Genomic DNA, 25,394 nt, shown 5'->3' on the forward strand with positions numbered 1-25,394 from the left:
GAGGCACTAGACTATAAATATATGTATCTATGTATCTCTATCTATCTATCTATCTATATTTATGGGACCTTAGGGCTTACCAGGACTTTGTTGAATTGAGTTGAATTAAGGACTTGATGACCACTAAGGTTGAAATTAGCTGTAAATCTACATGATTCGTTCAAGGTTATACAAATAGTAAGTATCAAACTGGGGCTTGGATAGATCTTTAGACTCAAAGATTTCTTTATGCTATTTAAAAAAAATCTGTCAAAATAGGTAAGTGCCAAAGTGCATAACTGACAGTAGGCCATAGGCATTTGGAGTTGGATTTGCCATTTCTTTCTCTTCCAGCTCATTTCACAGACGAGGAAACTGGGGCAGACAGGATTAAATGACTTGCCCAAGGTCACACAGCTAGTAAGTGTCTGAGGCCAGATTTGATCTCAGGAAGATGAGTCTTCCTGACTCCAGGCCTGGGGGGCTATCTACTTCGCCACCTGGATGCCCAAGACATCTTTAGCCTCCACCTGTTTTATCTATAAAATGGGAGTCTTAGACTAGATCTCTAAATTCTTCAGCTCTGAATCTTGTAGCCAAAGTCCAACAATCTTTCCATTTACACCATAGCAGCTGAGCAGGAATAGCAGTCTAGAAAAGCCTCAAAGAGGAGACTGAATTTAAAGTAAACTTTGAAGAATTGGTAAGATTCTAATTGGGGGACAGGATCATCAACAAAGGCATGGATTTGGGAATAAGCAGGATATATTTAAGAGACAACAAGAAAGCTGGCCTGATTGACTTGAAGGCTTCTTTGAGTATTATTAGGAAACAAAGTAGGGGCAATGCTAGAATAAGAGGGCCTTGAACCGTACATTGAAAGTTTAGGACTTTATTCTGTACTCACTGGAATTTCCTTGACGCCCCCCTCCCCCAACATCCCTAAGTAGTATCCGATCTAATAAACATTTATAAATCACTTACTATGTGCTAGGCACTGTGCTAAGCACTGAGGATACAAATGATAAAAAGAAAGGCAGTTTCTGCCCTCATGGAGCTTACAATTTAAAGTATGGCACAGTGGAAAAATCACTAGCCCTGGAGTGAAAGGACCTGGATTTAAATGCCACCTTAAATACTGCCTAAGTGACCTTGGTTGAACCATTTAATCTCCCTGTACCTTAGTTTCTTCAATCTGACAAAGAGAGAGAGAGAGAGAGAGAGAGAAGATGACTTCTTAGCTATCTTCAACTATCAACTTACGTGTGAGACAGATAGTAAAATATTAATCTTTGATAGATGAGATAAACTGATTTAATGTTTAAAGCTGGAAGGAAGGAGATTATCAGACTCTTAACTGGGGTAGGACAACAGTACTTTGAACTAGGGTGCAGATAAACACTTGGACTCCTTCAGCAGTTGGAACTGGCGTCAGGGTCTAAAGTTGATTTGAAGCAACGTTGAGTTGGCCCCGGAAGCCAGAATTGCTAGTTATAGCACTGCTGGATAATCATAAAGCCTAAACCCTTATAAGGCCACAAGTCCCCAAATGGCAAGTGTTTCACCTACGTAGTAAATGGCAAAAAGGGGCCTGCCTAAAGTCACATAAATTATTATCTTGCCATTCCTTAGAAGCACATCATAAAGGGAATGGGGTTTTGTGAATTAGAACCCAGGGCCTGTGACTCCAGCTCTCATGCTCCTGCCACCACTATTTACTGACCATGACTTAGAAATCAGATATGAAGGGATTTGCACGGTACTATGTTGATAATGCTGGCACTTAATAACTGTATGTCGACTGCTTTTAGGTTTGCAAACTCGGAAAGCCACCCTAGGCGTACCAGCAGCCCCTGGGAGCGCGCTCCCGAGCTGCTGCTCCTTCTCCCCCTCCCCCGCCTCCTTACGTGATAGAGTCAGAGGGCGTGCGTGCGTGCGTGCGCGTCTCCGGCTGAGTTTGGCGCTGTCGCCACCTCCCTAGCGGCCAGTGGGAGGAGAGATAAGGGGAGGGGAAGGAGGCGGGGGAGGAGGCGGAGAGAAAGGGAGGCGGAGGCGGCAGCGGCGGCGGCCGTGGTTTCTGAGGGACTGGGTGAGGGAAGGAAGAGGAGGAGGGGTGTGTGCGGGCGCCGGAGGAGCCGGGGCACCTAGGCTGGGGCAGGCAGGGGCGAGCGGGCCGAGGCAGAGGGGCGCGGGGCCCACAGCCGAGGCAGCGCCCGACGGTGAGTTACTGAGGGGGGCGTGAGGGGAGGGCCGGGCCGTGTTGGGCGGGAGCCGGGGAGGCCACCGCAGGCCCCGGGGAGAAGGGAAAAGCAAGGTCGGCTGGGCCGGGGGAGGGTGCCGGGGACTAGTAGTGACCGAGGTCAGCGCCGGTCAAGGTCCGGAAGGGAGCCGGGCTCTGTGTGCCCGCCGGACAATGGAGAAGCCAGCCTTTCGTGCTCTCCGTTCCAGGGCGTGCGTGCGTGTGTGTGTGTGTATGTGTGTGTGTGTGTGTGTATGTGTATGTGTGTATATCTCTGTCTCTGCCTGTCTGTCTGTCACCCACCCCGACTGCCGGGACTCCTGGGCTGTTTGGGTCGAGCTGTTTGTGTCCCACCCCCTGGGAGCGAGGTGCGCGTGTGTCACCCACCCCGGTTGACGGGACTCCTGGGATGTCTGAGTGAGTGTGTGTGAGTGTGAGAGAGTGAGTGTGCGCGTGAGTGCCGCTTCCCCGGGCGCTCGCTCGGCCCCAGCCCGAATCGGCGATGTAAACACCGGCCACCCCGCTCCCCTTTGGCCGGCACCTCCCTGCGGGGCTCGGCGGGGGGCTCTCCAACGAACGCGTGTGTTTGTATATACATGTGTATGTGTGGGGGGTAGGGGTGGCATCCGCGGGTCGCGCTTCAGGGACCCCCTGCCCCTGGGCCCTCCCGGAGAAAGCTGTCTTTTCCATCTTTCACGCTTTGAACTGATCGCCACTCGCTGCACCAGCTGTTCTCCACGCTGACTCAGGCACCAAATGGCGACCCGAACCCTGAGAGACTAACTCTTCCCCTCCCCCCTCCCCCCAACACACACACACGAACTTTTTTTGGAGGGGGTCAAGTATATTGTGGCAAGCTCTAGGATTAGGCTTTTCTTTCCTTTGAAGATACTTGGGTGAAGGAGAGAGTTCAGGGTTGTGGGGCATCACTTAACCTGCTCTTCTGCTGGAGGATACAGATGGGTAACTGTGTTTCCACCGGTGGTAGTGAAGGACTCTGGTTCTTTGGTTCAGTCTGATATCGAGAGATTCTTCTGACCCAGAAAAGGGCATGACTTTTCTTTTCTCTACTTTTATTTTTTGCTTTCCCCAAGTTGCTTCCTGCACCAGTCTTCTTGTTCACTTTATTACTTTGAGAACTGACTACGTGAGTGGAGTTAAAAGGCATCCATCCTTCTTTGTGTGAATGTATACATATACACATGGAACCAGGGAGTATGACAGCTAGAATATTTTTTCTACCATGGTTCTAGTCCTTATGCCAAATGTCTTTGTAATGAAGCTTTTTATGTGAGCTTTTTACCTAATTAGAATGTGCTATTTTAAAACATTACAAAGTCGATACTTGAGAGAGAATTGATCTCTTTCTTATGTCCATACACCATCCTAGATGTTGAAAATGAAGTTGTTTATGGGCATTTATATTAGGAATATCGCAGGCTGCTATAGTATCTTTATAAATGCATAGATTAGAACCAAAACTTTTTTCAACTTTAGATTTTTCCTCCCCTATTTAAAGATGCAGTCAACTTTCAGAAATACAGGTTAGGAACCTATCTTAAAACGACCACGGATCTTTTCTCACTTTTAATTTTCTAAGATATTAATTAATGACTCAGCACGGTTAATGACACTGCAAAAATAAAAATCAACAAGTTAGTGGATAAGTTGTAAAAAAATTTGGATTTGTAAAAGGAGGATGGTGAATTTTCAACGTTATTTTAGCTGAGTCACTTTAAAGCTTAGTCACTGTTCCTTAATGTTTAGAACAGGAATTTACTTGGTGACCATTGAATGTTTTGTTAGTTTTTTTCCTCCCACAAAGTATTGGTTCTAATCTGGTTACTTGAAGCAGCGAAAAATCTATTCTTTGTGTCAGTTATTCTTTCCACCTAATCCACAGCATTTGGGAATTCTGATTTATTTGGATACTTGAGCATTTTACCTGTAGACTATGATTTTCTTTAGCAATACTTAACTTTGTTCCCTACAAATTGTTGTTATGTATGTAAATACAGCACTGTGACTCTCCTTTTTCCGGAGGTGTTTGTTTTTTGTAATGCTTTTCTTGATTTTTTAGGTTACCTTACTTTAACTCCTCTTAAGCTTCATGCCCATGGTTTGTCCTTTTGGCTTCCTTACCTGCTAGCTTTCTTCAAGGTTCAGCTCTGTTGTCACTTTATAGAGAAAGTCTTCCTGATTTCCTGTTGGGGATCAGAGATCTCCCAGGCCCCCCAATTTACTGTGCATTTATGCATGTTTGTATTGACTCAGAGGTACGTGTTAATAAGCTCCTAAGTGCACTGACTTTCTTTGTGTCCCTATACCAATTTCCTATTTCAGTGCTTGCATTTATTTAATTAAATAGGCAGTACTTTACCAATAATAATGGCTAATAGTAATATAAAGTTTTAAAATTTGCAAGGTGTTTGAAGTGTGTAACCTCAGTTGACCCTCTCAGCAGCTTGTGTGATGGGTACTTTTTTTTTTTTTCCCAAACCAGATGAGAGTTTTCATTGACTTGAGGAACTCCTATGTGGAAGCTCTCTCCATCTAACACTTCTAAAAGTCTGGGAGGTATTGTGGGGTTAAGAGCTGCCTGAGGGCAATATGAAGTGGCTTTGGGGGTGAGGTACAGAAAGTTGCCTTTAGGCTATGTGTAAGAATTTTGGACTTCCTGACAAGTCTAACACTACATTACTACTTTGTGTCAACTTCCTCAAAAACAAAACTTATATTTAGCTTGCTATGCATAAAGTATTATGTAGTTTTGAAGTAAGTTTGGAAAAAAATTAGATGAAGTTGTTAGATCATATTATGAACTGGAACTAGATTTTTATTATGAGTTTTAAGCTAAAAGCATACCTACCTGGTGTATATCATAGTATCGTTGATTCTCATTCTGTCAAACTCCATCATCTTTATGGATGAAAAACTGAGGCCCAGAATGGTTAAATGACTGGCCCAAAGTCATATGAGTCAGTAAGTGACAGAACATTGATTAGAATCCACTTACATTCTTATTCCAAATCCTGCAGTTTTCTACTGCCCCAGGCATTTTCATCTTAAGTAACCCAATATAAAAATTTGGACTTTTTATGGAAGGATAAATTAAAAGTTGATTATTTATTTTATAATAGGATTCCTTTAAGTAGTCGGTTTCCTTCCTAGTTTTACATTTAAATTTATATAAATTGTTGTACTTCTCTTTAGAAAACTTTATTGTGAGTTGAAGACTTCTGTTTCATCACTCATTTTGTTCTTTGAATAACACCTCCTGGTATTCAAAACAATTGATATTTTTTAATGACTCTAACTTTTGTTAGTCAGCTGTTTCTATTTTAACATCTGATTAGAAGTTTTCTCCTATTTCATACTGAAAATTGTTTTGAGTCCAGATTTGTGATTTACTTGGCTTAGGGAACTCCCATTAAGGAATGCTTTCTACCAATTAAAATCATCAGTTGACCAATTTATAGTTTGAAAGTTGACTAGAGGCACTAAAGAGAGTGACTTGCCTGAAGTCAAGCCAGTATGTGTTAGAGCAGAGTTTGAAGCCGTGTTGTGACCCTGAGGCTTCAATTATATTCACTACTTTCTGTTGCTTCTCATAGGAAATGATAGTGTGTTAGATTTGGAGTTGGAGGGCCTGGGTTCAAATCCTGATTTTGCCACTTATATCTCTGTGACATTGGGCAAGTTGCTTAACTTCTCAGGGTTTCAGTTTCTTCATTTGTCGAATAAGGAGGTTGGGCTTTTGATGGGCCTCTGAGTTTCATTTCAGCTCCAAATCTGTGATCCTAATGAATCTACAATCATATACTTTACTCCTAGTTGAGGAAATTACAAGTAGTCATAACTTTATTGTTTTGCAGTTATAGAATAACCTACTGATCACCATAATTGATTATGGAAGCTACATGTAAGGAATATATCATAATTATAGGAAGGAAGAGGCTTTTGAATTTCTTTTGCGTAATTAGGTTATTCTGTTGCAATTCACAAAGCCATGATTTGCTGCATCTTAAACTTTTCTACTGATAATATGCTTTTAAATTTTTTATGTTATTTTGAAAATTCTTTGTATAAGTATGTCCAGTTCCATTTGTGACTAAAGTCACATATTTTCAAGCTATCTAGCAGGGGATTAAGATGTAGAATGGGTTCTTAGAATTAAATTCGCTGTTTGTTCAACAACTTCATATCCTGTGTATCATGCCTTAATGTCTTCTGTACATAGAAAGAAAATGACTGTGATCTCAGGGAGTTCGCAAACAGCTGTTCATTATAGGGTTTGAAATTGCAAACTTGCCCATGTTATTGTCATTGGGGTCAGACAAGTTTGCAGACTTATAATCTTATAATCAACCTATCATTGTAGCAATAATATTTTCTTTAATTATTTTTGTCTGTTGAATGCAGAGTTTCAGCTTCTAAATCTGTGATCCTATGAACATTTATTAAGTGCTTCTCCTATTGCCTCCCCATGCGGTGTTGAAGGGAAGATAGAAATAAATGTACCTTATCCTCTAGGAGCTTACAATCTAGAATTTCACTTTTATAAGTAACATAATAACCAAGACAATGAGAAAGCATTATGGATTTGTAGAACAGCTTACAGGAACATTACTGTTGTAGCAAATTCACAAAATTTTAATTTGACATTTATTATAATGGATTTACATTATCTTTTGAGCCATTATTCCATTTATAATTTTTGTAATAAAGGCATTTATCTAAGGTGGAAAATGTATGTGAATACTTGCTGTAGTATAGTAGGGTGCCTGTAGCAAAGATAAAGTTCTCCTCCCACCCCCCCATTTTAACAATAAGTTGGCCTTTATAAGAGTTGATGTCCTTTTAGTGAGGTGTCAGCTCCTATTGGATGCAGTTGGAGGAGTGATTATCCTGCCTTTATTCACTTTTTTCTCTTTCCATATCCTCTCTTTTCCCCAAACACACATATACTTTTTTGTCTTGAATCTGACACTTCACCTTGCTTTTCCTAGCTCCTAAAACTTGGGCCACATGAGGAACTTGATACCTACAGAAAGAGGCACTCTGTACTCCAGACAACATTAAAACTTCTTAGTTCCTTGCAGCCCTTGATTTTTAGTATGTCTTTCTCTTTAGACTTAGTCCTCCCCTTCGTTGCCCTTCCCCTGCCCAGTAAAATTATAGAGCTGTTAGAAGTGAAAGGAACTTCATAGTCAGAATCACCTAATTCAATCCCTTTATTTTACAGATAAGCAAACTGAGACTTGAAGGTTAAGAACAAGTTAGTGGCTCAATATTCGTGGAACTAGCACTAGAATATGGAGCAAATTCAATGAAGTGGTGTAGGATGTAAGTCAGATTACAAAAGGTTAGAGTGTTGGTAGTGAAATGGAAGTAATACATGTCTTTGACACTTCCTTCTCTGTATACGCACATCCCGTTCTCTAATTGGGCAGTACATTAAGCTCTTTCCTGGGCCCTCTTTTCTATTTTCTTCTCAATATATATACACACTACATATTCTTTCACATCTATATATCTAATCCTCCACTGGTTCTTGAGATTTATTCCCACATCATTTTGAACTGTGTGTTCTGTGGCAGCTAGACCTGCATTCAGGAAGACCTGAGTTTAAATCTATTAAAGCTATTATTATTATCTAAAACTTAACATCATTCATATTTAACCTTCTAACTGTGAATGTTCCTCCAATGCTTGTCCTGAATTGTCTTCTCTCTGCACTCTTTCATGCTGCCCTCGTCAGTTCCTATGAGTTTATCTCTGTGCAAATGACTCAAATATCTATATATCTAGCTGTAGTTTCTCTCCTAAGATTCAGTCCTTCATCACCAACTGCCTGTTAGACCTTTCAAACCAGATGCCCCCAAGAACTTCTCATATTCATTTATGTTTAAAACTCCTGAACTTTCATGCACTTCTCTCTAGCCAAACTGGTTGTCTTGCCATTTTTTACACAAGGCATTTCATCTCCTGACTGTCCCCTATGACTGGAATGCATTCCTTCCCCTCCTTTATTGCTTAGAATCCTTACTTCCTTCAAAAAACACAACCCAAGTACAGTTTATAAGTGAGGTCTTTGCTGCTCCTCCCATAGTTGTTAATGCTTCTTCCACTCCTTAAAATTACCTTGTTTTAGAGAGCTGCTAGGTGTCAGGTAGGTGGTGCAGTGGATAGAGCACCAGCCCTGGATTCAGGAGGACTTGAGTTCAAATGCGGCCTCAGACACATAACACTTACTAGCTGTGTGACCCTGGGCAAGTCACTTAACCCCGTTGCCTAGCAAAAAACAAACAAAAAAAAAAGTATCTTGTTTTAAAGTTACCTTGTTTTTATTTCTTTTGTATGTTACTATTTAACATTATCAATCAACAGGCACCCATTGAGTACCAGGCATTAGACATGCAAAGGCTAAAATGAAAGTCTCTGCCCTCAAGGAACTTATAGGCTGTTCTCCATGGCAGGAGTTCTTAAGCTAAATGGAGTCTACAGACTTTGGCGGGGGAGGGTTGGGGGGAGGATGTCTATGAACTTAGAAATTGGTATTTTGATAACTATTGAAGTATTATTGGTTTCCTTTAAAATCCTATATATTTTATGAATTTAAAAATATTCTCAGAAGAATTCCTTAAGCTTTACCAGCCTGCCAAAGGGGTAAAAGTGTTCATCACATGAAAAAGGTTAAAAATTTTAAAAATTTAAAATTTAAAAAAGGTTAAAAATTAAAAATTTCTAATTTAACATGAGCCAGATCATTAGACTATGAAATCTTATTGAAGAGATTAAGTGAATGTTATATACAACTTCATAGGATTCTCAGCATTAAAGATGAAATTTTAAATATTGTTTGTGCCCAAAGTCTTTTAAAAGTGAATCATTGGAGTCCCTTGAGAAACTTTTGGCAGGTTATTTTTGTGGAAGCTATTTTTTTTAGATTTTACAGTTTTGATGTAGGGAAAACACCACTGGACAAACGGTTGGAAGATCTGAATTCTAGTAACAAGCTTTGTAACTTGGACTAAGTCATTTCACCCCTATGGGCCTCAGAATACTCATCTGTAAAATGAGGAAGTTAAATTTGATCAGGGGTTCTTAATTTTTTTATATCAGAGTGAAGGCAGTCAGGTGAAACCCTTCTCAGAATAATGTTTTTAAAACTTGTAGCATAGTACACGCTTAATAAATGTTTTATCTGTGTAATTGTTTTTACCCCAACAGAAAAAAAAAAAAAGCTAGCTTCTTCCAGAAGATCCTGAGGTCACAGGCAAATAGACACATTATTTATGTAATTTTAACTGTTTTTTTTTTTAAATTTTGAATTCGATATTTTCTCTGTCCCTCCAACCCTTCCCCCACTCATTGTGATGATAACCATTATACCTGTGAAATTATGCAAAACCTGTTTCCGTATAAACCATATCACCAAAAAAAAAAGAAAAAGAAAGTGAGAAACAAAAAAAAAATGTTGTTAAATGCATAAAATAAAATAAATTACAAGGAACTCAATCATGTTGAAATTCAGTTATTAAAATATTAAAAAACATAACTAGATTCAAGGTGAAGAACTCTCCTGTACTAGGTGATCTCAGTTCCTTTCCAGCTCTTTAGAGCTTTGGCTTGGGACTCTATGACTACAATTTGAATGGTCTTTCCACTGTATAAGATTGCTTCTCTTCCTAAATTCTTTTGCCTATTTTCCTTCCTCCCCTCTCCCAATCTATTGGAATTCTAATTTTTCATAGTAGATTTTTAAAAATCTCATATTGCATCTATATTTAGTGACATTGAAATGGTGGTGTATTGGAAAAAGCACTGGAATAGTTAAGGAGTCTTTGGTTCTAGACCTGGATCTGCTACTGTGTGCCATTAAGGAATTATATAATCTTTGAATCTTGTTTTCTAATGAGTAAAATGAATAATTTGAAGTAACTCTTTAACTTAGGTTAAAATATACTAGTGTTTTCTGAACCAGATTTTGTTGCTATTTGTTAGAATTTCTCTTAAAAGAACCTAATATTTACTAGAAATGAACATTACTTATAGATAAAAGTATTATCTAAACGTAATCAATAGATACTGTTGGAATTTCTGTTGATAAGATTTTGTTCAGTACTAGGTAGGAGTCCTGAAGGTGATGACCTGAAATGATCATTGTTTGAATATGCATTTCATAATTTCACTGATTCTTTTACAAGGCAAAACAGTAGTAAAGATTGCTTCACTGAGATTTCACTATAGTTTACATGATTTCAGTGACACTGCTTAAAGTAATGTGTTTCTGTGGTTGAACAGCTTACACAAATTTGTCATCTGTAGCAACTCCTAATGTACTGCCAAGATAGACTTCGAATACAGTGTGGATTTCTCTTTGAAAGAATAGCAGGAACTAAGAATGTATGACAGATTTCCCTTAATGTTTCCTTAGATAGAAATGTTTTTTCATTAATGATGATGCCAAATTGTGAAGAGAGTTTGCATCTGGATTTCAAGAGGTAGTTCACCATCTGAAAATGTCTGGAATTTTAAGTTAGCATGAGTACTATATACTGTAATTATACATTTATAATTCATTGTTTATAATCTGTGTGACTTATTTGGCAACAGTGAAAAGCTGGAACTGAAAATATTTTTTCCCTTTTTCTAGGTCCATGTTAGAGTTAAGTGGGCAAAAGTCTTATGTTTTTTGTTCAATCAGATTTATAAATCTAGTGTAAGAAGAATAATTTCAAAGTAGCATCAGTTTTCCATAGTATATTGTTTTCATGACACTGAAACAGAAAAATGGTGCCTTATTGCATAATTGGTACTATATAGTTTTCATCTTGCTCCTTGTACCTTTTCTTCTTTAAATGTTTAAAGTAACTTTTGGTAGCATGTAGGGCAAATTTTTGGGTAGCTAGTTGGCACAGTAGATAGAGTGCCATGCCTTGAGCCAGGAAGACTCGTCTTCCTGAGTTCATATCTGGCCTCAGACACTTACTAGCTTTGTGACCCTGGGCAAGTCACTTAACCCTGTTTGCCTCAGTTTCCTCATTTGTAAAATGAGCTAGAGAAGGAGATGGCAAACCACTCCAGTATCTCTGCCAAGAAGACTCCAAAATGGTGCCACAAGGAGTTATTTCATGACTGAAATAACTTGGATGTGACGTGTACAGGACAGATTTTTGTTGTTAATGTCACTTATTACAGATTTTCCTCTTTCCTTATACTTTTAATTAGCTTGTTAAGTTTTGGGTGGATCTTTATGTCTGAGTATAATAGTGCCAGTATTAAAGGGTAATAATGAGAAGATCATAGGATTCTCAAAGTATCTTACCTTAGAACTGTTTTCTGAAATGATTTTCAGACACAGTATTAATTTGTAGGCTTTTTTGCCCTTCTGGAAGTAGATTGAAGCTTATCAAAGTTTTAAAGCCTTGATATAGGTCTGTTTTGCTCTAAAAAATGTTCATGGATCAACCTACTATTCTATAGTAGCCCAAGCAGTAACTAGGAATTTTAAGGTTGAAATTGATGAATTTTTGTTAAGAAGAAGGGGGACTCTAATTTAGTTTGTATGCTCACTATTTGATAAATCAGTGATTGGCCTTTAATCTTGTTTAAATGACTTGCAAGCAGTTGTACAGTTTATATTTTATTAGAAATATAAGTTAATTTGATAGTATCAGTCTTGCCTAAAGGGAGAATGGATCAGTGATGGGGTTTGGAAGGCTAGCGTCCATTTTATCTGTTTGTAGGCAGGTATTTTCTGTCTTTTTTTTTTTTTTTTGCCTTCTTCCTTAGTATTTTCAATTGTCAAATGCAGTTAAAACTTGCTATCTCTTGTGTTTAACTTCTCTGAGAATTAGGAGACTTCAGTTTCTTGAATGTTTTAGGTTCTTAGAGTGAAAGTACTATAAATGAACATTATTTTAAATTGTTTTATAGTATTTGTATGTTTGATTAATAGCTACTGCTTTAAGATTTGCAAAGCACTTTACAGTTATTTTCTTATTTGATCTTCTCCAACAACCCTGGGGAGAGGTGGGTGCTGTTATTTATTTATCTCATTTTACAGATGAGGAGACTGAGGTTAAGTCATGTGTGCAGGGTCACACAGCTAGTAAAGTATCTGAGGCGTCATGTGATTTAAGGTCTTTCTAATTCCAGATCCAGTGCTGTATCCAAATAAATATTTTTTTACCGTAAGAGTGATTAAACATTGAGATAGACTACAGAGGAAGGTTGTGGAGTTTCCTTGCAATCTCAAAATTGGGTAATTAGTTAATATACCACTGCTTAACTTCTTGAAGTTATTTATAGGCAAACTTTTATACTAAAGTAAAGAAATAATTAATATTGTCAATTATTTGCTATGTATGTGCACAGTAATTATTACTTCTTCATGTCTTTAGTATTTTTCAAAGGAGGAATTAAATGGTACTAGAATTTTTGATTTGTTGAAGTTTGAGATATGTTCACTCGCCCATTATTTTTGAAAACAAACTTTTTATAATAGCTGTAAGGCACAGGGTTGTTTGGAATAACTAGTAATATTAAACCTTTTGAATTTTGTAAGTTTTTATGTTGTGTTCTGGCTAGCTTGGTCAGCTGACAAGTGTGTACAATAACATTGAATGTCCCTACAAATTCTAGGAGCAATGGTCACCTCTTTGGAACTGAATGTATTTTTAGGTTTCTCTCTTAGTAACAGTCAAGCTTATAAAACTTCAGCATGTCAAATGAAGTCAGCCTTGTTGACATTTTAAAACAGGAACACTTACAGCTGTTTTCTTGGTGTCATCATGTAGTTTTTTTCTTTTCTTCCTTTCTTTTTTACTGAAGTTTTAATTTAAGTATCTTCTTAAAACTTAATGATTGGTTATTCTGTTAGCTTTTTAATAATCTTTAACTGAGCAATCTCATCATTATACATGTTTTTTATCTTTGAAAATTTTCAAAATATATAGTTACGATTTACATAAAATTACTTAACTTCCTAGTAGCTTACTCAGTTCTTTAATATTACTTTAATGTTAAATTTAAGCTCTGTCATTTCCTTGGCACTATTGAATACCATAAATATCATCTGAGAATTGTACTACTGAACCAAGTAAAATTGTGTCAGTTATGTGTTAGATGAAAAATTTTTCATGAGAAGAATCTAATATTGACTGATAATTAGGATAGTGCTTTTTGGAAGGTAGTATAAGGAAATGATACTTTAAGCAATACCTGAGTTCAAATCCTGTTCTGACACTTGATAATAGTGTGATCCAAGACAAATAACTTTATCTCTCTGAGCCTTAGTTTCCTCAGAATTAAAAAGGAATAATACTACTTGTACTTATATCACAGGGTTGTTTTTGGGCTCAAAAGAGATAAGTAAAGTGCTTGGTAAACAATTATAAGAATTAATATCATTCAGAGTTTTTGCAAAAATGGGTTGATTTCAGTAGTTTTAGCTTGCTGTGGAGAACTGAAAGGGTCTTTGATAACAGAGACTTGGGAGAATTGTATGTTTTATGTACACCAAGATCTAAAAGGGGAGGGAGAGGGAACAAGAAGGAAACAAACATTTCTTAACTTCATTCTGTGTGCCAGACACTGTGTTGTTAAGCCTTCCTGACTCCAGGCTTGTCCTCTATCCACTGAGCAACCTAAAAGGAAGAAGCAACTTTTTGTCCAGAAGCTCGACAGTTGCTGCTGCAGTATAATTTATTATTTAATTGTGATTTATTATATTTTATTACTACTTATGAAAAATTACACACTGCTCATGTGTAAGATTTCTGAAAAATAATACATTTGTGATCCTAGGACTCAAGAAGCACATAGTAGCAGCATTAGTAATTTATGTTTGCATATTGTGATGAAGTTTTATAGAGCATTTTTGCGTATATTCTCGAGTGGTACAGTGGATAGAGCTCTGGACCGGGAGTCAGGAAGACTCGTCTTCCTGAGTTCAAATTCAGCCTCCTACACTTACCTGTGTGATTCTGGGCAGGTCACTTAACTCTGTTTGTCTCAGTTTCCTCATTTGTAAAATGAGCTGGAGAAGGAATTGGCAAACCACTCTAATATCTTTTCCAAGAAAACCCCGTGTGGGGTCACAAAGAGTGGACTGAAATAACTGAACAACAATAACAATATATTTTTTCCCCACATATTGAATAAATATATAGTGAATGAACAAGTATTAGCAGGCCAATATTTTACTAACTATAAAGAGTTTATCTTTAAGTTCCTACTCTCATCTCATTTTTTTCCTGTTCAGTTTTATTTACTCAGAATTTTAGAATTTGGAATCTGGAAAGGACTTAGATGTGATCTAGACTAGTCTAGAAAAGCAGTTTGATATATCAGAAAGAGCACTGAATCTGAAATGAGAGAACCAAACTGCAAATTTTGACTTTGTTTTGTCAAGTCACTTCACTTGACCTCAGTTTCTTCATTTGTAAAAATTGATGTTTGAACTAGTTGGTTTTTACAGGTTACTCTCAGCATTAAATGCTGTGATCATCTAATTTAATAGGTAAATGAGATCTAGAGAAGAAAGTAATTTGCCAGGGTTCATATAGCTAGCTAGTTAGAAATGAAATTAGAACCCAAGTCACCTGACTCTTCAATTCAGTGTTCTTTCCACTATAGCAGGACTTTTTAAGGTAGGCTGTCTTGATTTAAATGTTGACTCTTTAACTTTATCTTTTATTATTTATTTATGACATAAGACTTACTTATTTTTTTAATTCTTGATCTGTTTAGTGTCAAGTAGAGTGGTTGATGAATGTCTGAATGAACATTCATTGTATCCCTGAGTGATCATTCATTGCAAAATAACCAGAAAAAGATATATCATTTTGTAAGAAATTCTCTCAATGCTCTCGCATACATGTTAAGGTACATGTGGGGAGAGAGTGTAATTCACTGAATTTCATATTTAGCACATGTAAAATGCTTTAATATGATAATATTTTTAAGGTTTTTATATAGATACCATAAATATTTTTGTCATGAACGTTGATACTTAGTCTTTGAACATTCTAAATTGGAAACTTCTGAGGTGTTTTCAAAAGCCCAGACGAGGGTTGGCAAACTATAGATCGTGGGCCAAATCCAGCCCACTACTTATTTTTGTACACCTGAAAGCTAAGAATGGTTTTTACATTTTTAAATAAAGTTTTGTACAGTGTTCTGTCCCCTGCCCTAGACAACCTTGTTATTTTGTATTAAAGCTCTTCAAAGGATTGAACTTTAAGATTAGCCCAAGTGATCCATGACCAAGTCTTAAGGGTCAATTGGACAATGTGGTCTTAGCATGGTCTTAATTAGCATATGGCTCCACTGAAAGCCACAGTCATTATTATAAAATTGTCATCTCTTTATTTTTTACTAAACTTAATTTTATTTTCATGTGGTGGAATGATTATAGACAGTTTTTGAAGATCAGTAGACAGAAAGTATTTAGTTACATGCAAGTTGTATACACCAAGTTATGTAGTCTAGTAGGGCTTACTTTGGTAAATTAGGTTGCGTTTATGTTTCATTCACAAAGAGTGTTGTTTCAAAGATCATTTTTGGTGTTCATTATTTATTCATTCCATGTTTCAGTTATAGATTAGATTTAGTTTTATATTTAGAGAAAACCAGCTTCATTTTGGAATTTAGAATTCTTGATTTCTGATGTATCCATACTGTTCCTTCTGTCCAGCAAGCACTTACTAACCATGTATTTTCTTCCAGGCATTGTTGTAACCTATAACATTTTGTTTAATTAGCCTCATTGTAGAGGTGATTATATGTTGGGTCGGAGGACCAGAGAGAATTCTAATCTCTAGGGCAGGGGTTTAAAAAAATTTTTTTTTTGTTTAACCTTTTTTGTGACGGTCTGGTGAAACCTAGAGACCCACCTTAAAATAACTTTTTTAACTGCAATTAAATACATAGAGTAACAAAGGAACCAAACTAAAATAGAGTTATTGAGTTTCTTTAAGTTTATGGACCTCAGGTTAAGATACCCTGCTCTGTGCTTGAGACTGCAATGCAGAGCATTCATTTTACTTCCTTTCAGACTAAGGGAGATTGGAACCACCGCACGAGGAAAATGGTAGCTGGGAATAGGGAAGGATCACAAGAAGGCCCCTTTCTTTAAAAATACCTTGAAATTTGGGTTACCCAAATCTTAAAATGAAAGTATATTGTTAACAGCTCATTCATGCCTTAGAGTAAATTAATTTAGCTCCGGCTCTTAACTGATGTCAATACTCAAGGTAATGGAGTTCTAACTGCCAAGTGGGAAGAATAACTATTGACTTGGTTGTGAGATACCTTAGAGATCCAAAAGGACAGCATGAGAGTACCAATTATTTTTGAAGTAATTAAACTATAAATGATCTTTAAGGTGTCTGTCATCTCTAATATACTGTGAGACTATGATTCAGAAACTCAAATTTAAAAATTTTTAAAAATACATCTAATCTGAGACAACTCCAAAACACTTATGATGGAAAATTCTATTCACATCCAGAGAAAGAACTATGAAGTCTGAATGCAGATTGATGCATACTATTTGCTCTCTCTCTTTTTTTTTTTCCTTTGGTTTCTTCTTTCTTATGGTTCTTCCCATTTGTTCTGATTCTTCTTTACAACATGATTAATGTGAAAATATATTTAATAAGACTGTATATGTAGAACCTGTTTCAGATTGCACACTGTCTTGGGGAGGGGAGGGAGGTAGAGAAAATTTAGAACTCAGAAACTTATGGAAGTGATTGTTAAAAACTAAAAATAATTTAAAAATTAAAAAAAATGCATCTAGGTCCTGATTAGTATGACTAATGAAACTCCTGAAGTGGTTGCATGTATTTGAATTTGTATAATTTGTTGTTATAATTTTATAAAATATATTGATTCCAGCCCAATGGAAATATGCATTGCAAATTTAAATAATGTGACCATTTCAGGGATTCATTATTCACACTCTTCATTTTTGCTCTAATCAGGGCCTGGATGTGTTGATTATTTGTTTTTGGTGTATGTTTCCTTATAGTGTTTTATTTTCATACATGCCAGTGTATTTCATCTCCAAAAATGTTTGTAATTTTCATTATAAACTATTTCATAAAGCTTTTAAAATATTTATAAACTGACCAGTTACTTTATTTTTTTATCTTCTTGATTCATTTCTACAAATACAGCCCAACTTGCCATGATGGAAGAGGAGGAGCAGAAGCAACATTCGCACTGTGTGAATTGTGTCAGTAGACGATGCATGGCAAGACCAGAAACTGGGATTTCCTGTGATTTAATTGGCTGTCCGTTGGTTTGTGGAGCAGTTTTCCACTCATGCAAAGCTGATGAACATCGAGTATTGTGTCCACTTGAACGAGTGCCTTGTTTAAATAGTGGTTTTGGGTGTCCTTTTACAATTACCAGAAGTAAAATTGCTGAACATCTAGAAATATGTCCTGCAAGTGTGGTGTGCTGTACTATGGAGTGGAATAGATGGCCAGTCAGTTATGCAGACCGAAAATCGTATGAAAATCTAAGCAGAGATGTTGATGAAGTGGAACAATTAGACATGGCGTTGGCCCTTCAGGACCAAAGGATGCTCTTGGAATCTCTCAAAGTTGCCACTATGATGTCAAAAGCAACTGATAAAATATCAGAATCCAAAGAACAAGTTCCAGTTAAATCAAGTGTCCCTGATGTACCACACACTAATGGTTTGGTGTCTGTTGATGGAGAATCTTATGGTGCACTCTACCAAGCTACTGTAGAAACAACTAGAAGTTTGGCTGCTGCATTAGATATCCTGAACACTGCTACACGGGATATTAGTATGTTAAATACAAGACTATGTGCTTCACCAAGTGAAATAGATGAAGAACAAAATGCTACAGAAAGCTTGAAGATTAAGAGCTCAAAAGACTCTGAATATCCAGATGAAGATGAAATGGGAGCAGTTGGTGGTTTTGACCATAATGTCTCTGGTCAGAATCCCCAGTCTGAACAAAATGGCTCAAATGATTTTTGCTGTGACATAAATGATAGTTTTGACAGCACTTCTGCTTTCTGTAATGGCTTTCGTTTGGATAATATGCATACAGAAGTGATGGACCATGATGAGGATTTTAGTAGTGAATCAGATCTATGTAATTTAAGAAATGGTGAATGTGTACCTTCTGACGAAGCATTGCCTACTGATTCACTTTCAGTAGCAGCACAACTTGAGGAAGAAATACAATCTAGTACTTTGCCAAATGGAACAGTTCAGCATATCCTCTCACCAGATGACTCCAATGGAGGGGAAATACTGGAAAATAAAGCAGAACAAGAAGGATTAAGGAATGTGGATGTTCTTTCTTTAATTCGGCCCCAGTCATTTAAGTTCTTTTCTAGTTCCTGTTGGTTCAAAGCGAAGGAAGATAAAGCAGTAGATACTGCAGACTTGGAAGTTACTGAGGACCCCATGGGCCTTCAGGGAATAGATCTAATCACAGCTGCTTTGCTATTTTGTCTAGGAGATTCTCCTGGTGGAAGAGGAATATCGGATAGTCGTTTTGTTGATGTCTGTCATGTTGACTTTGGGACTCAAACTTTTTCACTTCCTTCTGCAATTTTAGCCACAAATACAATGGTTGGGGAAATAGCTTCTGCTTCAGCTTGTGATCATGCCAACCCACAGCTCTCAAATCCAAGTCCTTTTCAGACACTTGGACTGGATTTAGTATTGGAATGTGTGGCAAGATACCAAATCAAACAACGTTCAATGTTTACATTTGTTTGTGGACAATTATTTAGAAGAAAAGAATTTTCTTCACATTTTAAGAATGTTCATGGTGACATTCACGCTGGACTTAATGGCTGGATGGAACAGAGGTGTCCTTTAGCATATTACGGGTGTACATATTCTCAACGTAGGTTTTGTCCTTCAGCACAAGGGGCAAAGATTATACACGATCGCCATTTGAGATCATTTGGGGTTCAGCCATGTGTATCTACAGTATTAGTAGAGCCTGCTAGAAACTGCTTGCTCGGCTTACATAGTGACCATCTAAGTAGTCTTCCTTTTGAGGTCCTACAACATATTGCTGGATTCTTAGATGGTTTTAGTTTATGCCAGTTTTCATGTGTATCACGGCTAATGAGGGATGTGTGTGGCAGTCTGCTTCAGTCCCGTGGAATGGTCATACTACTGTGGGAAAAAAGGAAATACCCTGATGGACATTCATCATGGCAGATACGAGAAAAGGTTAGTTTAATTCATTAAGTTTGACTCTTTTCCCCCACCCCCACCCTTAATAAAGTGAATGTTTTCATCCAGGATGACCATCACTCCTCACATCGCTAATGGTAAAGTGATAGTAGAATTTCTTTGAAATTACAAATATGACAATTAGAAGAAATGAATTTATGGAGGTGGTTATTTTCCACAATCACAGATTAACATCAGATTTCTTAGAACTGCTTTATGTTTCTGTGAGCACTTTCATACCTCTTCATTAGTTTGTCACAACTACTTATGATTATGACCATATCATTTTTCATTCTCTCTCTAGCCTTGGTTCCATTTAAATCAGTGCAGCCATGGTTTGGTATTTTTTAGGAGGCTAGGTGAAAATTTTCTTCTACATAAAGTAGGTTTCCATATGTTAATTTCAAGGGGTTAATTAAGATATAGCCTGAGTAGGAGAAGGAAGGTATACAGATATGCAACTTTTTTCCTGCTAATTAAATTACCGTAAGAATGTATATTTGGGGATCGAGTGAAGGAAAGGTATATGGGACTCTGTTAGGTTGTTGCCCTGTAAGTACATGGCAGCTAAGGCTTAAATTTGCTGTAAAAGATTAAAATGAGAGTGGGATAAAGTTGTACGTTGAAAGATTAGCGGGATTTCATTTGGAATTTTAATAAATTCTGTTACTCTTAACTATATGGAAGTAAAGCAGAAATTATCAGAATGGCACCATTTTCTACTTTTTATAGAAAGTCATAGTCCAATTTAATATTTAAAAAAAATTCATATCAATATAGGGATTGAGGTGCCTGATTGCATTTAAAAAAGAAGTGAGCATGCAAGAGGCATGTCTGCTTTTATCCATTTGTCATAAATAAGAGATTACAGTAGAAGGAAAGCCTGTTTTTAAACTATTTCAGAAGTTCCCTTGCTTATGGTTCCATTTTTTATTTCTTCACCTGAAGTTCTAGTCCCTTCTTCTACCTCTAACCTCGACTTGGGTCTTCTTAGTTCTGTCATTACTTAGAAGCAATCACTAATACTTTATTTTTATCATGATTTAGCCAAGCTAAATTCTATCTACCGTGGGAGATTGCTGTTATAGAACCCTCTGCAGTTAGCTGATAAGTAGCTACCCAAGAAGTCATAGCTGAAGTCATTAATAATATGGGTTACTTTTTACTGGTTTGGGGAAGATAGAAGTAATGACATCAGTAGAATTCCATAAGCTAAAGGCCCTAGAATATCCTTGACTCTTACTGGGGAGTGGCAACATGGATAGCAATATGGTCACATCCCCAGAGAATTCTCTATACCTAGTTTTCTTTAAGCAGAGAAGGAATTGCTACTATTCATGGCAACAGAGAATAAAATATCTCCTTTTCCAAGAGAAGATGGTGGGACCCTAGACACTACTAGAACACCAACGAATATTATGATTCTTCCCCGTTCTACTTTTGATAAACAGTAGTAAGTTTGGGAACTACCATCAAAGCTGCCACTACTTGATATAGTATTGGCTGTTTACCAGGCATATGTTGTTTAGCTATTAGATGATTGGGTTTAGTTCAGCCTCAGCACTGTCCCTACACATGGTAAATTCAAATGTCTAACTCTTGGATATATATCTTACTCTGTGCCTCAATTTCTCATCTACAAGGAAGCATGGTTTTGAATCACGGAAAAGAAAATACTGTCATTGCTTAATAGTCAGAGGAGGACAATACTTAGATCTCCTGACTTAAGCAGGAACATTTGAGTAAGATGGGGGACAGGGATGGGGGTAGTGCACGGGGAAGCAACACACTTTGATATTGTTCACGTTATCTATCATGTTGGGAAACAAATGAACAGTGATACCAAGTTAGTGTTCTTGTGTAAAAATATGTCTAGTTTTATAATGGAAGGTGAGGAGTGTTGGTGTGAAATTAATTTTATAAACATCATTTTTTCCCTGCAGCTTTTTAGGAATACAACACTTGTGTAAATAGCCACATGTATATTATTGAATAGTAATTTTTTTATTATTTCTTCTTCTAAATACACGTATAGGAAAGTATCTTCATAGGTTAACATTTTCAGGTGTGATATGAGTGGTGTCACATGCCTTCTTAAGTATTTGAAATAGCCCTATTTTCATCATTTGAGAACTCCACTTATTTAGATTACAACCCTTTATGCTTTAAATGATTTCATAAGCTGCAGTGGCCAAATCACTTCCATCATTTGGCAGTTATTTTTAATGATGAGCTTCTTTTAGCTTAGTTTCTTGGTCAATAGATGTAGAGGTTATTGCCATAATTAGAAGACTTTCCACTTCCGAACATGCCAGAGCTTTGCTGTCATAATGTGAGAGCTCAGGCTTACCTTGAAGTTATAATGAGACATCAGTGTAGGATGGATAAATTTATGCTTAATAAGGTAATGAGGGTTAGAAAATCCTGGAAAATTTGCCTAAATTGGCAAAGCATATTTAAAGAAGTAATACTAGTTGGAAAGAAAATAATAGTATAATAAGTAGCTAAAAAGAAAAACCACCTTGCTGACATAATACAAACTTTTTAAGGTTTATGTATATTCTCATTTGATCATTATAACACTTTAGGAGGTAAATACTTACAGGTAGTATCACCATTTTACAGATGATGAAATATGCTTAGAGTGGCTAAGTGTTATACCCAGGGTTATACAGTTGTTATGTCAAGTCTTTAATGGTTTCTCCATCAAAGTAGAAATGTGTGTAGTTAGAGTGGTAAATGTATTATGAATCCTTGTAATCAAATTGAATCTGAAGTCTAGTTTTCTTTCAGGTATGGCGATTCAGTACTGCATTTTGTTCTGTGAATGAGTGGAAATTTGCTGACATCCTTAGCATGGCCGACCACTTGAAGAAATGCAGTTACAATATTGTAGAGAGAAGAGAAGAAGCTATTCCATTACCATGTATGTGTGTAACACGGGAACTCACTAAAGAAGGACGATCACTGCGCTCAGTCTTGAAACCTGTACTTTAAATGATAGTTACTTCTTTTGCGCACAATCACACCTACTATCACCTCTGTGTAATATGTGACACTTTATTAATGTACTAAAGCAAATGTCTAGCAAAATCTTGTCACTATGTATATAATGTTTTGAAGTGACCTTTATTTTTTATAAAATAAGTACAATTTAATTGGAAGAAAACAATTTGCCTTAATGTTTGAAACTTTTGAAACTTGCTGGACAGGATAGTTTTTTCTAACTTATGTTGGTCATATTTTTGTTGAATAGGTATTTAGAATTAGTATTTTTAATGTGTGCACATTTCAGATCACAGATTTTTTGAGTTTAATACACTAACAAGATCCTGACCAAATGATTTTGTACTTGTTTTCTGCAAGGTGTGACCCTTTGCATTCAAAAACTGAAACAATTAAGTTTGCAATATATATTTTAGATTTTAAAATAACTAAACTATTTTAGTACTGCCATAAAAACTGCGGCATTCTTGTTCTTAGTACTTTCCTTTTACAATTGTTGACACATAGGTGACCTAGAATGTATAGTTTAGAAAGATGTTAAGCAGTGTGATCAAAACATTTATTGTTTCTTTAAAATACCCAAATGGTAATTAATTACTTTTGTGTATTTGTAGGAGTCACACAGAAAGCAAAACTATTTCTACCTATTTTTGTATAGCTAACACCAAACTTCATGGAAATATGTTATAGTTAACAAGTTAAAGTAAAATCATAAAAGATGAATGCTTAAAAATCTTTGCATACACATTTACTTTAACTCAGATGTTCATGACATTAATTATTTTGCTGGGTGTTTGATAGGGTTTTAAGAGAAGTGGGTATATTACTTCTAAGACTATTTGGGTTAAGATCAAGTGAAGAAAGGTGGGGGGAACATATACCTCATGTTAGGTTTGTGAATTAGGAATATCAGATGCACAAATTTTAAATATTCAAAGGGCTTAACTCATACATATTTTATAGGCCTTACTCTTTTACTTTGGTCAAAAAATGCCACTGTATATTCTAAGGGGCATCTTAAAATATCAGTAAACAGTATATTGTCTTCATAAGATGACAACCCATTAACTACATAAATGCATCTTAAGCCATTTTCACTAACCTTTGAAAACACTACTAGATAGTTTCCATACAGTCTTCCGTAACAAGAAATGAGTATAATATTTTTGGATAGAAATCAAGTAGTGTAGGAATATGTCCCATGAACATCACACTTGGAGTATTTCATTATAGTTTTCAGCTTTCTGTGGACTGTTATTGACCTGATGAGGTTGATGACTAATGCCACTATTTAGCATGAGAATGAATGGATCAGCGTTTGAGAATATTAACCTGGGAAGATGGTGACACATTTACTCTAAATATTTTGGGGGGAGCCACAAATAATTTCTGGCTCTTGGTACCTTATGGTAGTGGTAATTTGTCATCTTTACACCTATAAATTCTGAAACACTAATGTGTCTTTTTTCATCTCCTTTCCTATGTCAGATCCTGAGTGTGCTATATTATTACTAAGTTCTTTATTTCCATGTATGGCAATCAGGCTGGGCAAAGCATTCCTTGGCCACCGGAAAGGAGTTCTGCAACAGTTAAGAATTGTTTTTGCTGAATTGGGCCCTTATTGCAGTTGAAAATATCATACAGCTGAAGAACAATCAACTCTTTCTTTGCCAGTCATTTTAAGTAGCATAACTATCCTCATTTCTCAGTGCCTATACCTGATTTGTCATATGTGAGATGCCGAGTTGTATAAGCAAATATTAAGTTTTTATGAGAAATCAGAAATGAAAATAACAGATAATAAAATTCTGCTGTATAAAATATTGAAGATATGGAAAAGAAAGTGTATATATAGTCAAGATAACAGAAGCATTCATTTCCCTTTGATTTTGTCATGGTACGAATTTAGACTGTTGAGCTTATGGTCATAAACCTCTTGTGTTGACTTAGATTCCCAAGGTACATTTTCTATTTCATATATCTGTTGTCACATTATCTCCAGTAACATTTTTTTGTTTGTGTGATCCACCATATTTCCATGTTATAATTTGGTTTTGTTATATTACCTGTTCAAATTCTAATAAAATTAATATTTGTTTCCCCGTTATGTGGCTCAATAACTTTTCAAAAACCTGAACAATATGATTTGTCTTATTTGAGGCAATTTGGAATTTTTCATAATTAAGCATCAAGTACTGTTAACTCTTTATCTCTGGTATACATCATCTGCATGCTGCCCAACTTACTCATTGGCTACTTTCACTCTCCCAGGCTTCCTATGCAGGTATATGCAAAAGCCTTTTTTGTTTTCCTTTTCCCTCCATTGTTCCTAGGCATGAAAGGGGTAGAGAGTTAATAGCATGATTATTTTCCAAACTTTTTTCTGATGATATTAGGGACCTAGCCTTATTCTATGTAAAAACTTTTTGTAAGATGTTTGTTGGAATGCTTATCTTTTTATTTTGTTGTTTGGCATAAGATTGGGATTTGAAAAGTGGTCATTTAAAAGGAAGCTTATTGGGGGGGGCAGCTAGATGGTTCAGTGGATAGAGCACCAGCCCTGAGTTCAAATCCAGCCTCAGACACATAACACTTACTAGCTGTGTGACCCTGGGCAAGTCACTTAACCCCATTGCCTAACCTATATAAATAAATAAATAGATAGATAAATAAAAGGAAGCTTATCAAAAGGGAGGCGTAAAGTCTGAATTCAGCATTATCAGCTTGTTCATTCTATTTAAAGATTGCTTCCTATTGTCCTGTCTTTACTATTTATCCTGCTACCTACCTAAGAGATTCATTGAATATTTGAGTCTGACTATCCACAATTTTGCAGTATTACCACTAATACTTTTTTTCTGTTAGCATAGATAATTACAAGTTAATATGTTAGGGATTTATTAGACTATGAAAATCATA

The 25,394-nt window shown here is 36.5% G+C and overlaps 1 protein-coding gene across 1 annotated transcript; it reads left to right on the plus strand.

Annotated features, from left to right (window-relative positions):
- Nucleotides 1-2,153: 2,153 nt before the first annotated feature.
- On the plus strand, nt 2,154-25,005 carry FBXO30 (F-box protein 30). Its single transcript, XM_027850772.1, has 3 exons — nt 2,154-2,198; nt 17,410-19,466; nt 22,263-25,005. Exons 2-3 carry the CDS (start codon nt 17,421-17,423, stop codon nt 22,464-22,466), a joined length of 2,250 nt encoding a protein of 749 aa, XP_027706573.1. The 5' UTR covers nt 2,154-2,198; nt 17,410-17,420; the 3' UTR covers nt 22,467-25,005.
- The last annotated feature ends 389 nt before the right edge of the window (nt 25,006-25,394 follow it).

Source organism: Vombatus ursinus, unplaced genomic scaffold (assembly GCF_900497805.2).
Source record: "Vombatus ursinus unplaced genomic scaffold, bare-nosed wombat genome assembly UNPS02009132.1, whole genome shotgun sequence".
NCBI classification, from domain to species: domain Eukaryota; kingdom Metazoa; phylum Chordata; class Mammalia; order Diprotodontia; family Vombatidae; genus Vombatus; species Vombatus ursinus.

Excerpts from the sequence above, each read along its gene's own strand:
- FBXO30 (XM_027850772.1), top strand. The coding sequence starts at position 17,421 with ATGATGGAAGAGGAGGAGCAGAAGCAACATTCGCACTGTGTGAATTGT. Across the intron at positions 19,467-22,262 it reads CATGGCAGATACGAGAAAAG|GTATGGCGATTCAGTACTGC; the intron begins GTTAGTTTAATT and ends GTTTTCTTTCAG.